Here is a 13,227-nt window from a genome sequence, read left to right as displayed (position 1 = left end):
TCATATCGGCACAGTACAAATCACAGTTTCTAGTTGTCTCGTAATGTAATCTGAACACTCACAAAACACAGCAATCAGACTATCTGAAGCCTTTCTCCCCACATGGCCAGACAAATCTGAGTACCTCAGTTTTTAGCAGCAGTGCCCCTCTCTCCTCAGGGGATTCCCTAAACCCACCACAAGACCCTAATAATTCAAGGCTACATTAGTCCTCACAGGAGTGTTGCTGATATTCTCTAATCGACGGGGGGAGAAAAAAAACAAGTCTCACTGCTTGAGCCCAGATTCAATGTTAGCCATTTATTTCCCAAGACTAGGAAACAGCATGAAGCGGTGTGACGGCAGAGGCAGCAGCTTAATTGTAGCCGAATATGTGTGTGCTGCGTACTGTGCTTCTGCAACAAAGCCGAGCTGAAGGCCTGTGGTAGCAGCAGATTTGAGTTTTATTTGACTTTACTGTGAGGCAGAGCTGCTCTGGAGTTAAAAGTTAGCTTATGCCACTGTAGTTAGGGGGGGTAGCCACGTTCATGCTAATTTAAAGGAATTTCAACGTCAAATTGGAAGCACATTAACTTATTATTGAGATCATTTCATGAACTAACACTTACTATCATGACGAGCCATCACCGCTTTTAACCAACTGGCAACAACAGGACATGTTGTGAAATGCAACAAATGGTACGTAATAGGGCATTTTATTTGTATCTCATGGTGGATATGTTCAAAGTCCATATTGGAAAAATCAACCTGAAGACTGCCTGAAGTCAGAATTCTTGGTAGGGAAAGCAGGGGGCCCTCACCAGGTGGAACTCAAAATCCAATAAGGCTTCAAAGTATATAATAATATAATGGCAATAGGCTGTTTCTTGGTTGATTTTTCTGCATCAAATTAAATCTGTTGTTCGCACCTCTCTTAGTGAGAATGTCCCTAAGAGTATAACCTATTTGCTATCAGATGTCTATCCAAGTCAGCTTGGAAAAAATCTTTAAAAAGTTAAATGTTTTACAATGTGCAGGAGAAAACTCAGAAGTCAAAACAGGAAAAAGACAAAGCAAAATCTGATGCCCATATTAACCTTTATTTTGCCACAAATCACAGGCAAAAGCAAAAGCCAATGAGTTCCTTCACAAAAACTGAGTTTATAGTGTCAAACAGGCTTTTTTAATTTGCCAATCATCTTCACTCAGTAGTTTGGTAAACTGCTAAGTAGTTACTGATTACTTTTATGTTCTTGTAGCAACAGATGGGCCAAGCAAAGCCCACCCCATTACATGCATGTCAAATGTGCCAAGTTTGCACATTTTTGTTAGATGTAATGGTAATTTCCAGAGTAAACTCTACAGTAGTTCACAGATGTCTAAACTCAGGTTATTGTCAGTTCATGTTGCAGAAAAGCTGTTTGATCAGGATTCGGTGGTTAAAAGTCTGTGTTTTGTTTTTAGCAACTGTGCTTCTGAGATGTACATTACTGAAAAATATGAATTAATCTATTAGTACTTTCAACTCTCAATTATTTCTTTAAAGTACATATCACTTATTTCTAATACCCAGCCAAGTTGTGTATATGCATTCTGTTTAGGCTTAATAGGGACAGGACTCACAATGGGCTTCTTGGATGGGACCTACTTAGGTTGAAATAATTACAGCCCTCATCAGCAAAATCTGCGCTATGTTAGCCTTCGCTTGGGCTCCATTGGGTGCGAACAAAATGTCCATCTGGGTGGCCTTTTGTATCCCTTTTAATATCAAAATGGGGTCTGTACATAAATGTTGGTTGGGCACTAGTTATCTAGCAAACTTGATAAGCATTCCGACCTACAGCTGGAACATGGTTATCTCTATTGTGAGGCCGTATGCAGATCCGTCTTTCAAAAAAAAACTTGAAAGCAGCATTATGCTACCACTAGTAACTAATGCTACCATTCGAAGCATTAAGAAATAATAATGCATCCATCAAATATAACGGTCAGATTTTCATATAGTTTACTATTTCGGATCCCTTCATTCATTGATTGTACTGACTCCAGTGTGTAAACTCATTGTCGGAAACTTGTTTAATATTCAACTTACATGTGGGGATCCTTGAGGTGCTTATCTACAAAAGAAAAGTATTCATAACTGCACATAAATATCATCTCCTGTGACTCCCGAGTGTGGAAGTAGAACTTTGTATTCAGTGTTATTGGCAGACCACACCACCAACAGAGTTAATTACGATCTGTAAAAGTCTTAAATGGCTAGTGCTGAAAATCACTGAGCAAAATTAGGATTCCTCTGATTTAATGATAAGAACAGTATTGCTTTAATTCACACTGTGGCCAAATATCTTTAAAATGTGCTTGCTGGTTTCTTGCCTGTGGTTTGCCACCATCAATTGTTGCTCCAGAACAGCTCAGACCCAAGCAGATGTTCAAGTGAAACTCCAATGTGCCTTTAGAACTGAGGTGTGATTCTGTTTGTATGTGTACGTGTGTGTATGTATTAACGCTGTAATGTGGATTTACAAGACACACACAGCTAACCATGAGGGTAAGAGACAACTGAGCAATTACTGTGTAATTATCAACAAAATATATATCTATACCCTAACATTGCCATGTTCACAAAGTGTATATACCTGTTATCAATGGACATTTCTTATCTTAAAATTACATTTATTGTTATTAGAATATTATTAATATGATTATTGTCATTAAAGGTTTTAATTAGTGCCATTAATTTCATTATTATTACGGTGTTGTTAAATATAGCTATGGGTAAAAATTGTGCCGTAGGCTGATCAAGGACAAGTCATGTGTATAGCAACAAAAATATCTAAATATATAGTTTATTCTATGTTCAGTTCAATAAATCGCTGCTATTAAAGGAGATGGAGTAGAAGAAGAGCAAGTTGACTAACTCTGGGAAGACATCTTTTTCTCTGGGCTCAATGATGCACACTCCCCTTGAGAGGTGAGGAATTGCTGAAGGAAGTGAGCTTTGGGAGTGGACCTTTTAAACAATAGAACCTCTTTCTCTGTGTGCTCTTACTCTACTCCGAACTCTCAGTGCCAGCCAGAGGAGGAAATCACATCGGGGCGTCGAACTGACGGAGACGCTTCACTCTCATTATTCAACTCTATAATGTAGCAAAGGCAAAGCAGCCTTTCGTTCTCTATTCCCTCCTCCTCTTTCTTGTATTATCAGTAATCACTATGATTTAGAACAAGTTTCAGCATGAATTCACTTGTTTTATATTTATCATCAACTTTGTGCCAAGACAACATATTGTACATACATTAGGATTTTTTTTTTTTTTTATTATTATTATTCTGTGAAAACAGCCACTAAGTGATCGCCCACATATGATGCACGGAAACACACCAGAAAGTGTTGCCTGAATTCAGTCTGGATGCCGGTGGAGGCAGTGTAAACCATACTCCTGTTTAGTTTCTATTTTCTTGTCATTTTGTACATAAGTTTTTTTTCTGGCCCTCATGTCTTTGTGTTCAAACTGAAGGACGTTTGATGGCGCTGAACCCGGAGAGATGGCACACTGTGACGTGGTTTACTCCAACACAGAATGTAACACTTTCAACGTTGTCTGAACATTTTCTAATGGCTAATATTATTACTATATCAATATTATTATTATAAAGCTATTTTAGCGAGTTAAACAAGTGGTGCTGTGTCTCCTTTGTCTTTTTTGGTGTGTTGATTCTTTGACTCTGAATGTTTTAGGAAAATGAAAAATCGGCTAGTAAAGAAGGTATAGCTTTAGGGGTAAATCTGAAACAAATTATATAAGCAATGTTAAGCTGATTGATAGTATCTTCTCAATATGAGTTTAAAAAAGTTCATTGGATTCTGGATGGCTCTTGGAAAATCTACTACCTGTCCAAGGTTAATTCATTTTCCAAATCTCTATTTTTAAATTGATGGGACCAGGCCTGTAACCCAGCCACTCTGGCTGCAACAACAGCCAAGCGCAGAGGAGGAGGTGGAACCCTCCCAAGTCCTGGTTCACTGACAGACTGAATCATATTATGCTCCAGGATTTGGTAATATTTTTCTGCAGTCATGTTCTTCTCTACCTTTAGCCACACTTCCTGAATTTCTTAATGATGGGTTTAACTAAGCACTATTTGATGTATAGTGAGTTGGAAATCTTTTAGTAGCCATCTCCTGACATTCTTTTTAGTAATCTCTTTAGGTACTCTCTTGTCTTCATGTTGTAATTGTAACAGGAATACTGATGGACATAAGACACCCGTTCACTAACTGAAACTGCTTGCATAAATTAGCATAAAGGGGGAGAATATTTATGCACGTCATTTACTTTACTTTTATGCATCTAATTGACATTTTGCACGTTTTTTTCTTTTATTAAAAAAAGTTATTTTTGTTTATTTTTTACCTTTTTCCCCAAAACCTAAATTACAGAAATGAGTGGTTGAAACATCCATACTTATTTTGTATTTGCCATTGGACGTTTGTATGAAATATTTTATTATGTGGCTTCAATCAATGTATACCAGCAAGGGGTTGCTTTTAGCTATCATGGTTTGATCAGGGTTATAATGTCATATTTCTGAAATATACATTTGATTTATTCATTATTTAAGCACTTTTCAGTTTATCTGTATAATTCTCACAAAAAAAAAAAAAAAACCTTTCAACAAGGAATTGACATGGGAGGAACGGAATGGCAACAGTTTCCTTTTGCAATGTCCCTTACAAGAACTCTTATTTACAGAAGGTAAAATAAGTATGGATCACATCACCAATTTTCTAGGTAAATATATTTCTTAAGGTGTGATTTACATGAAACATGTTGGTAGCAACTCATCCACTCCACACATGGAAAGAAATCAAACCATAGATGTCAGAAAGTTATGAGTGATAAAATGGAATGACACAAACAGTATTCAACACATGAAGAAAGGGAAGTGCAAAAAGGCATTGAATTAGAAACATCAGTGATTTAGAAACTTGGTACAAACTTATATCAGCATGTTCAGTTGGCATTGGTTAGAGAGGTTTTTTTTATTTTACTACTGAAGGTTGTAGTGAGCACTGTTAGGGCCATGATCTGGAAATGGAAACATCATTCCACCTTTTACCGGCCACAACCAGGAGGTCCCTGTCAGATTTCGGACAGAGGATTGAAAAGAATTATCAGAAGATATCCAAGAGCCAAGACCTCTTTTGGAGAGCTTCAGAGTTAGCAGATAGAGTTTGTTTTAGGGGAAACGAGTAATGCAGACAACCGCCATGACCTGTATGCATGCTCATCACTAAAGACGTCTAAGAGATTAAATAGAAGGCAACTGGACTTCCTGGTTTTTTTCCTCTCATTCAAAAGGCTTTTTCAGTTCTGAAGAAGGTTGGAGGTAATGGGCTTATAAGTTGTAGTTATCGTTGCGTGATGATCCAAACATGCCCCCAACAATGCCATGTGTGTTGTTTTGGTCAAGTCCCAAGGTGTAAATTGTTTGAAAACCTGTGGAGACAAGTCAGGGCACCAGAGGTGTTGGACAAATGAAATGTGAGACCACCTCTGTTTAGTGTTTGTTTTTCACAACATAGATGATTTTTTTACTCCTCCCAAACTTCCTGTCCAAAATGTATCAATCACCATTGACTCACGTGTCCGAATTGCCCCATTAGGGATTTTGACAGCCCTTTTAGTTGGATTATTCTTAGTACAATTTACAAGACTTTTACTTCCAACCATGTTAAGAACTCAAGAAACCTTCAGAATTAGAAGCAAAGTGTCTTTTAAGAAACAAGAAGTAGTCGAGTTGCTTCTAAGGATTGTCGTGTCTTGGACGACTGAGAATCTACACCACCACACACACAAGACTCCACATGCTCAAGCGCATTAAAAGTTTAACATTTAGACAATCCTGTGAAATACTGGGAGAATGTAGTCTGGTCAGAGGAGACCAAAACTGAACTTCTTAACCACACCATGGAGGTCCAAAGGCACTGCTTAGCTCCTTATCCGTGATGGTTGGAGTCGGGAACATCATGGTATGGGGCTGTTTTACAGCATATGACACTGAAGAGTAGTCGTCTTGCAATCGGAAGGTTGTGGGTTCGATTCCAGCTTCCTCCTGCTCTATGTCAATGTGCCCCTGGGCAAGGCACTTAACCTCAAGTTGCCTACCGATCTGCGTATCGGTGTATGAATGTGTGAGCGTTAGTGAGTGCGATTGGGTGAATGTGGCTCTAGTGTAAAGTGCTTTGAGTGGTCTGTATGACTGGAAAGGCGCTATATAAGTTCAGTCCATTTACCATTCCATTTACTGACAGAGCTCATATAATTAAAGGAAAGATGAATGGATAAATGTACCGAGACATTCTTGCTATATTTCAGCTGACATTTTCCAGGATTATGAAAAAATGAGGGTGGCATAGGAAACAGGCTTTCAATAAGCATGTTCAGTAATGTTTCTTGTCATTCAATTTTATTCCATCTAATTTATTTAATGGACATCTGTGGTTTGATTTTTTTCTGGACTGGATTTGTCATTGACATGTGTTGAGATTTAAGTCAACCTTTTGAAATATATTTACTTACATTATTGGTGATACGTTGAATACCAATTTTACCTGCTGTAACACCATGGAACCACTCCAGTCAAACCTTCTGGGTAAATTTCTTTATAGATAATCTTTCCTTTCTGAGCTGCTGTGCTAACTTTTATAGGACCAAGCAACAAATCAAGTTGTTTATAATTTGCCTTTTCAAGAAATCGTGCTTGCTGAAGAATGTAGTTTGCAGATATTGAGCAATCAGATGACCCTGGACCATCCTAGACAATAGACAAGTTTCTAACATAACACTGTCTTTTACATTACAAATTTAAATATAAAAGGCATCCAGTAATTGGATGTAGGAGTATGTGGCTGTAACATCCAGGTAATACTGGTGGGTCATTTAATGAACAATAGCAGGTACTAAAATAAGTGTGAAAGATGTATGAGAATTAACCTCTGGGGGCACAGAGGTAGTTTCCAGAAGCTAAAACGGCTAACAAGCTGCCCAAAACTTCAACGCAGTCCGTTAGCAAAAATATGCAGAGTCACCTTGTTCTCAGATATCCACATGTCAATACGTAGTGTAAGAAGTAAATCTTATTTGGATTTCTTTATACTGACAACATAACAAAATTGACAGAATGTTTTATTCCAAAATTTGAGAAACATCAAAGTAAGAGTAAAGAATGAATGAGAAAGGCGCTTTTCGTTTTCCAGTAAATTTGAGGCAATCAGCTGAGAAATTCCCAAGAAAGCTGCACAGTTTGAACAGGAATTCCACTATTAATTCATGGTCATAAATGATGAATAACAAGAGCCAAAATAAGATGCTGTCACACATTAACATTAAACACCAAGTCCTCAAAGCAGCAAAAGAATGGTCAAAGGTGAGTGTTATTTTTCATTTGAACAAGAAAAATTTTTTTCCCTTAAGCATAGTCGATACATTCCCTAATTATTGGTGAAAAGTGGAAAATCAAAACCTGAATTTTCCTGAAATAAAACATGAATTGTATTAAATATATATAAGGCCTTATAGTGTAAACGCTTTATGGTTTCAAATTTTACTGGACAGCGTCCAGTTTGAGTGTCCATGCTTGACCAGGAGTGGAAGGTAGATCAGGTAAAAGAACGATGAGACCTCCATTAGGGTAGACCGGGGCCCAGGGTAAAGGGGAAGGAATTCCCAAGAGGGTCACCTGGAAAAGAGACAGCTTTTCTGTTTGTTCCTTTTCACACTTACATTATTGATCATATGTTTGGTCACATGTACTTGTTCCAGAAGAATTACTAATATTCAGTGAACTGTCCGAAGCAACATAGACAGCATCGTAATAGTCCCATTTACCTTAGTTGTTAGTGATGTTTTGGGGATCAACAGCTTCAGTGTAGTTGTTGGGGGTCTGGCTGTTATGATGGCGTAGACTGTGGCCCCTTTTGAGGTATACCTAGAAGAATGTCAAAAGTAACGTCATCCATTAAGCCCATTTATGGGTTTTTCATTAAACCCAAACACATACTCTGTTTGCATTAGCATGAAAGGAAAACACCAGCAGGGAGCAACGCTCAGATCCTAAAGAACTCTCTTACCACACTGGTATGGTGGTGTTTTCCATTTGGACCCTCCAGGGTTTGGTAGCAAATATGGCCTCTCCGTTGGTTTCAAGCCAGGCGCCAACACCCCTCAGCCTCTCCTCAAACACAGTGGGGATAGTCCCATCGGCTGTGGGGCCTACATTCAGAAGATAGTTACCTCCAAGAGCCACCGTGCTGACCAGATCCTGTGAAGAAAACAAGAAGCAGTCAGTCCTGACAAAATGAGATAAAATGGTTAGGATAATGAAACCTTGTATTTTTAGTGCCTTTAAGATGTCTGTATACAATGCTTGAAAATAAGTTGGACTGTTTTAGAACAAACCATACTGTGTTCAAATGGTCCAAAGTTTAGATCTACATCTAATTGAGAATCGGTGACGTTTTGAAAACTAATTTTCACTGATGCTCTCCATCCAATCTGATTGAGCCTGAGCCGTTTAGCAAAGGAATCAACAAAGATTTCAGTGTCTAGATGTGCAAAGCTGCTAGAAACTGTAACTGCAGTGTATTGTATTGAATCCGTATTGAATCAGTGGCTGAACACAAATGTACGCCATTCTCTTATGTATTTGTAAAAAAAAAACTAAAGATTCCCTTCCACCTCACAAGTACCTCCTAGTTTCTGTTTTTCTAGGGGTGGGAATGCTTTTCCGAGGCACTGTAGCTGATTACAAGGAACGTCATCTTGCATCCTTACGTCAATAATAACAGGCAACTCCATCAGTTCTTTGAGCTTCATGTTTCGACGGTAACCCCAGGATAAAGTGTCCACAGATGTGCATTTCTCCCACTTGTGTTTGGGCAGCTGACCTGGAGTATATTTGTCCTCGCAGTTATAAAAGCCACCGTGCTTGCAGGCACAGCCAGCTCCCCATCGGTCGTTGGTCACGACAGTATCCTAAGACGAGGAGGATATGGTAAACAGACTGACAGAAACGATTATTTTAGTTTTCTACAAAGCTATAAAACAAAGTGCGGACAGTTCTTGCATGGTAGAGTTTCCCTGTCATAAAAGCACTGACTTTGACAGGGCTGTCGTTGTAAAGCCACGTCAGGAACTGGGTGGAGTTCCAGTAGGTGTCAGGTGCTTCCCAGTCGCCATCAGACCAGATCACCTCAGGTCTGTACCTGCAAGGCAAGAAAACGGGATTAAATTATACTATCATGTTGTGTGATTACTGAGAGCAAGCTAATTTGACTAAGGTGTGGCCGTTATTTGTGCAATAATAATAAAACGGAAACTTGAAAACAACACACAGCGCAATCGGTAAGCACCATACCTGAAAAATGACTGACCTTACGACCATGTTATAGAGCTCAGGAAGCAGTTTCTTCATCACAAACCGCTGTGTTTTGAATCCATTCTTCTTGTCATCTAAGTAGAGCGGGTTGAACCATTCATACAAGGAGTTGTAGAGCCCGTAGTGCAGCGATCTAATGGATGAAACAACAGAACTTTGAAGGATTACCAAAAAAACCTTCAGAATTCATTCAAGTGGGCCTTCACTGCAGAGAAAATCTAATATAAACACAACCTCATTCTAAGTCACAGAAAGCCGAGTTCACTCTACATAATAATGTTGCATACAATGTTAGGGCAATAGATAGCATTAGACAAATGCAACATTTAAATCTGTAAATAGTATTCATCTTAATGCAAAGTGGAAAGTTGGCTTTTTTGTCGTTTTACTTCTTACATGGACAATATGTTTTCAGTTCTAGATGATGTGGTTCTGATGGTTTAGTGCTGTGTTTCATGTGCCTAGCGCACTCTATTACTTAAGACCTTCTTTCCATTGAGCTTCGGTGAGGACCCACCTGTTGCGTACTGCATCTCCCAGGTCTCCCACTAAGTCCCTGTTAGGACCAGTATCAACAGAATTCCAGTTCCAGGAATATGGAGACGCCCAGTTAGTAAATCCTTCATGGTGTTTGGCAGTCAGGACAACATATCTGTAAAGAGAAGATTGTGAAACATACGTTAGCTTGCAAAAGCATTGGTACAGCTTGTTACTTTTATGTGCCAGACCAGTGCAAGTAAATGAAAAATACATGATTTTTCATTTATGTTGAAAAGATAATAATCTGAAAAGTCTCACATGCATTTGTATTCAGCAGCCCAGAGAAAATACTTTACATTAAAAAAAATAAAATAGCTGCAGAAACAGAAACATTTTTGTCTATCCACTTTCTAGAGTCTTGGAACTAAAATCAGAATCAGCTTTATTGCCAAGTTCGTACATACAAACAAGGAATTTGACTCCGGTACACTTTGCTCTTTGGTTTTGTTTTTGTATTACAGAATATACATATTTACAATGTACAATATACACATATCTAATAAAAAAGGTGCATTTGAGACATCTGTATGCTGTTGTTTTGTACTCTATTAAATGTTCATCAGAGAAACAGCCTGGGGGAAGAAACTGTCTCTGTGGCGTCTGGTTTTAGCGAACAGCGCTCTGTAACGACGGCCTGAAGGTAAAACTCTAAACGGTTTATGTGCAGGGTGTGTGGGGTCTGCAGAGATTTTAGCAGCTCTTTTCTTGACCCTAGACCTGTATAAGTCCTGGATGGAGGGAAGGTCAACTATGATTATTCTCTCTGCAGTCCTGATTATTCGTTGCAGTCTGGACCTGTCCTGTTTTGTGGATGAGTCAAACCACACTGAGATGGATGAAGACAGGACAGACTGAATGATGGCAGTGTAGAAGATGACCAGCAGCTCCTGTGGAAGGTTGAACTTCTTGAGTAGCCTCAGGAAGTACAGTCTCTGCTGGGCCTTCTTTCAAACAGTGTCTATGTGTGAAGACCATCTCAGGTCCTCAGAGATGGTGGTTCCTAAGAACCTGAAGTGGTCCACAGCTGACAAGGTGTTCTTGAGGATGGTGAGGGGGTGTATGGGGGTGGTGTTCTCCGAAAGTCCACCACCATTTCCACAGTCTTGAGTAAGTTCAGTTCAAGGTAGTTCTGACCGCACCAGTGTACCAGCCGATCCACCTGCTGTCTGTATGCAGACTCATCACCGTCCTGGATCCGTCCAATGACAGTGGTGTCATCTGCAAACTTCAGGGGTTTCACGGACGAGTCCGCTGAGGTGCAGTCATTTGTGTACAGGGAGAAGAGTGGGGATAGAACACACCCCTGGGGGGAACCAGTACTTATTGATCTGGATCGGGAGAAGATGCTCCCCAGTCTCACCTGCTGCTGTCGGTCCATCAGGAAGCTGTTGATCCACTGACAGGTGGAGGCTGGGACGTTGAGCTGGGTGAGCTTCTGGTGGAGGATGTCTGGTATGATGGTGTTGAAGGCCGAGCTGAAGTCTACAAACAGGATCCTGGCGTACGTCTCTGGATGGTCGAGGTGTTGCAGGATGAAGTGTAGACCTAAGTTAACAGCATCATCTGCTGACCTGTTTGCTCAGTAAGCAAATTGCAGGGGGTCCAGCAGGGGGCCTGTGATGTCTTTCAGGTGCTTCAACACCAGCTGCTCAAAGGATTTCATGACCACAGACGTCAGGGCTACAGGCCTGTAGTCATTTAATCCTAGGATGGTGGATTTCATGGGCACTGGGATGATGGTGGATCGTTTGAGGCAGGAGGGGACCTCACATTTCTCCAGTGACTTGTTGAAAATCCTTGTGAAGATCAGAGCGAGTTGCACAGGCTTTCAGACATGATGGGGAGACGTTTTCAGATCCTCCAGCTTTCTTTGTTTTCATGCGCTGAAAGAGCTTGTTCATTCCTGTTAGCAAAATCACTCAAGTTCGGTCAGTTTGGATAAAGAGTTGCTCTAAACAGCAATTTCAAGTCTTGCCACAGATTTAGGTCTGTTTCCTGTGTGCGGTGTCCCCTAAACGTGTGTGGCAAACAACTATAATAATCAACATGGCTCTCTTCTTGCCACTCTTCCACAAAAACCAGATTTACAGACTGCATAACGAGCTAATGATCTCTGCAGCTCGACCAGAGCTACCATGGGCATCTAGCTCTCCTTATCTGGTAGATAGTCATGTTCTGGTAGGTTTACAGTTGTGCCGTTTTCAGATGATGAATTTTTTTTAAGGAGAGGTGTATAGAAATACACCAGAACTTCCCGGTTCTGCACTCCTTTTATCACATAAAATCCCAATAAAATTCATGAGCGTTTTGAGTTTGTAACCTGATACAAAGTGTATGGGTTCATTTTTTTATGGCTGTAAAGTGAGCGCCGATCCTGTTTCTGATTTGGAGCTACCCGGAAGTGGAACTTGGTGGAAGGTGCTCTGTAAAACAGGTTAAAACACCTTACTTTGCACCAGAGGCTTTGAAGATGTCCGCCCACTCTTCCGGGTTGAAGAACTGAGCGTGGAAGTGAGGGGCGAACTCCGGGTAGCTGAAGCCGGGTGGGTAATTCCTGGACATGTAGCTCACACACTTCGGGTCGGGCGGCTGCTGACCTTGCCAGTGCCACCAGAACCACTCGCTGTCGAAGCCGGGCACTGAAAACACACCCCAGTGGACAAAAATGCCCAACTTAGCTTCGTCGTACCAAGAGGGCAGCGGTCTACCGTCCAGGCTCGTCCAGTCAGGCGTGTAACGAGCCGCGGTGGGAGGCACGAAGGCGAGGAGAAGGAGGAAAACAGCCGCCATGATTGTAACAAGGCGGCCTACCTGAAACTCATCTCATGCCCTGCGCAAGGGTTTGACCAGGTGCGCCTGCTGGTGTTGGAGAGTTGTTTCCTCGTCCCATGACTGGAATCACGTGATGTGTCACGTGACTGACTCGTTTAACGTCCACTCGTGAATTACTTTAACCAGTCTAAATGCCCACTACAATCTTATTTTTTTTCTCATGAGCAAAATCATATTTTTTATGCATTATACAAATAAGGCTTATAAATAGATATTTAAAATGCCTTAATTAAATAGATGTTATTTTGTTTGGTTTGCAACTATGTACTCAAATATGTTTACAGTTTTTAATTGCATTTCAGTGTTCAGTCGGGGGTACAACCAAATATTTCTTTAAAAACAGCGAAGGGGTTGTGCTGCCTGAATTTTGCAACTAGTTTCAAATTAGGCCGCCGCCTTCTTGGACCTCTGTATTAGCTTTTTCCTTTGCTA

General features: G+C 40.3%; 1 protein-coding gene across 1 annotated transcript; it reads right to left on the bottom strand.

Moving 5' to 3' along the window:
• Window positions 1-7,154: 7,154 nt before the first annotated feature.
• On the bottom strand, window positions 7,155-12,911 carry LOC124879884 (tissue alpha-L-fucosidase-like). The gene is made up of 8 exons (XM_047384707.1): window positions 12,413-12,911; window positions 9,941-10,075; window positions 9,419-9,556; window positions 9,145-9,250; window positions 8,820-9,020; window positions 8,117-8,307; window positions 7,875-7,974; window positions 7,155-7,725 (listed from the first exon to the last, which is right to left on the bottom strand). Exons 1-8 carry the CDS (start codon window positions 12,751-12,753, stop codon window positions 7,591-7,593), a joined length of 1,347 nt encoding a protein of 448 aa, XP_047240663.1. The 5' UTR covers window positions 12,754-12,911; the 3' UTR covers window positions 7,155-7,590.
• Between the last annotated feature and the right edge of the window lie 316 nt (window positions 12,912-13,227).

Source organism: Girardinichthys multiradiatus, chromosome 13 (assembly GCF_021462225.1).
Source record: "Girardinichthys multiradiatus isolate DD_20200921_A chromosome 13, DD_fGirMul_XY1, whole genome shotgun sequence".
Taxonomy (NCBI): domain Eukaryota; kingdom Metazoa; phylum Chordata; class Actinopteri; order Cyprinodontiformes; family Goodeidae; genus Girardinichthys; species Girardinichthys multiradiatus.
The sequence above is the reverse complement of the archived record's forward strand: the minus strand, read 5'-3'. Positions and strand labels throughout refer to the sequence as shown.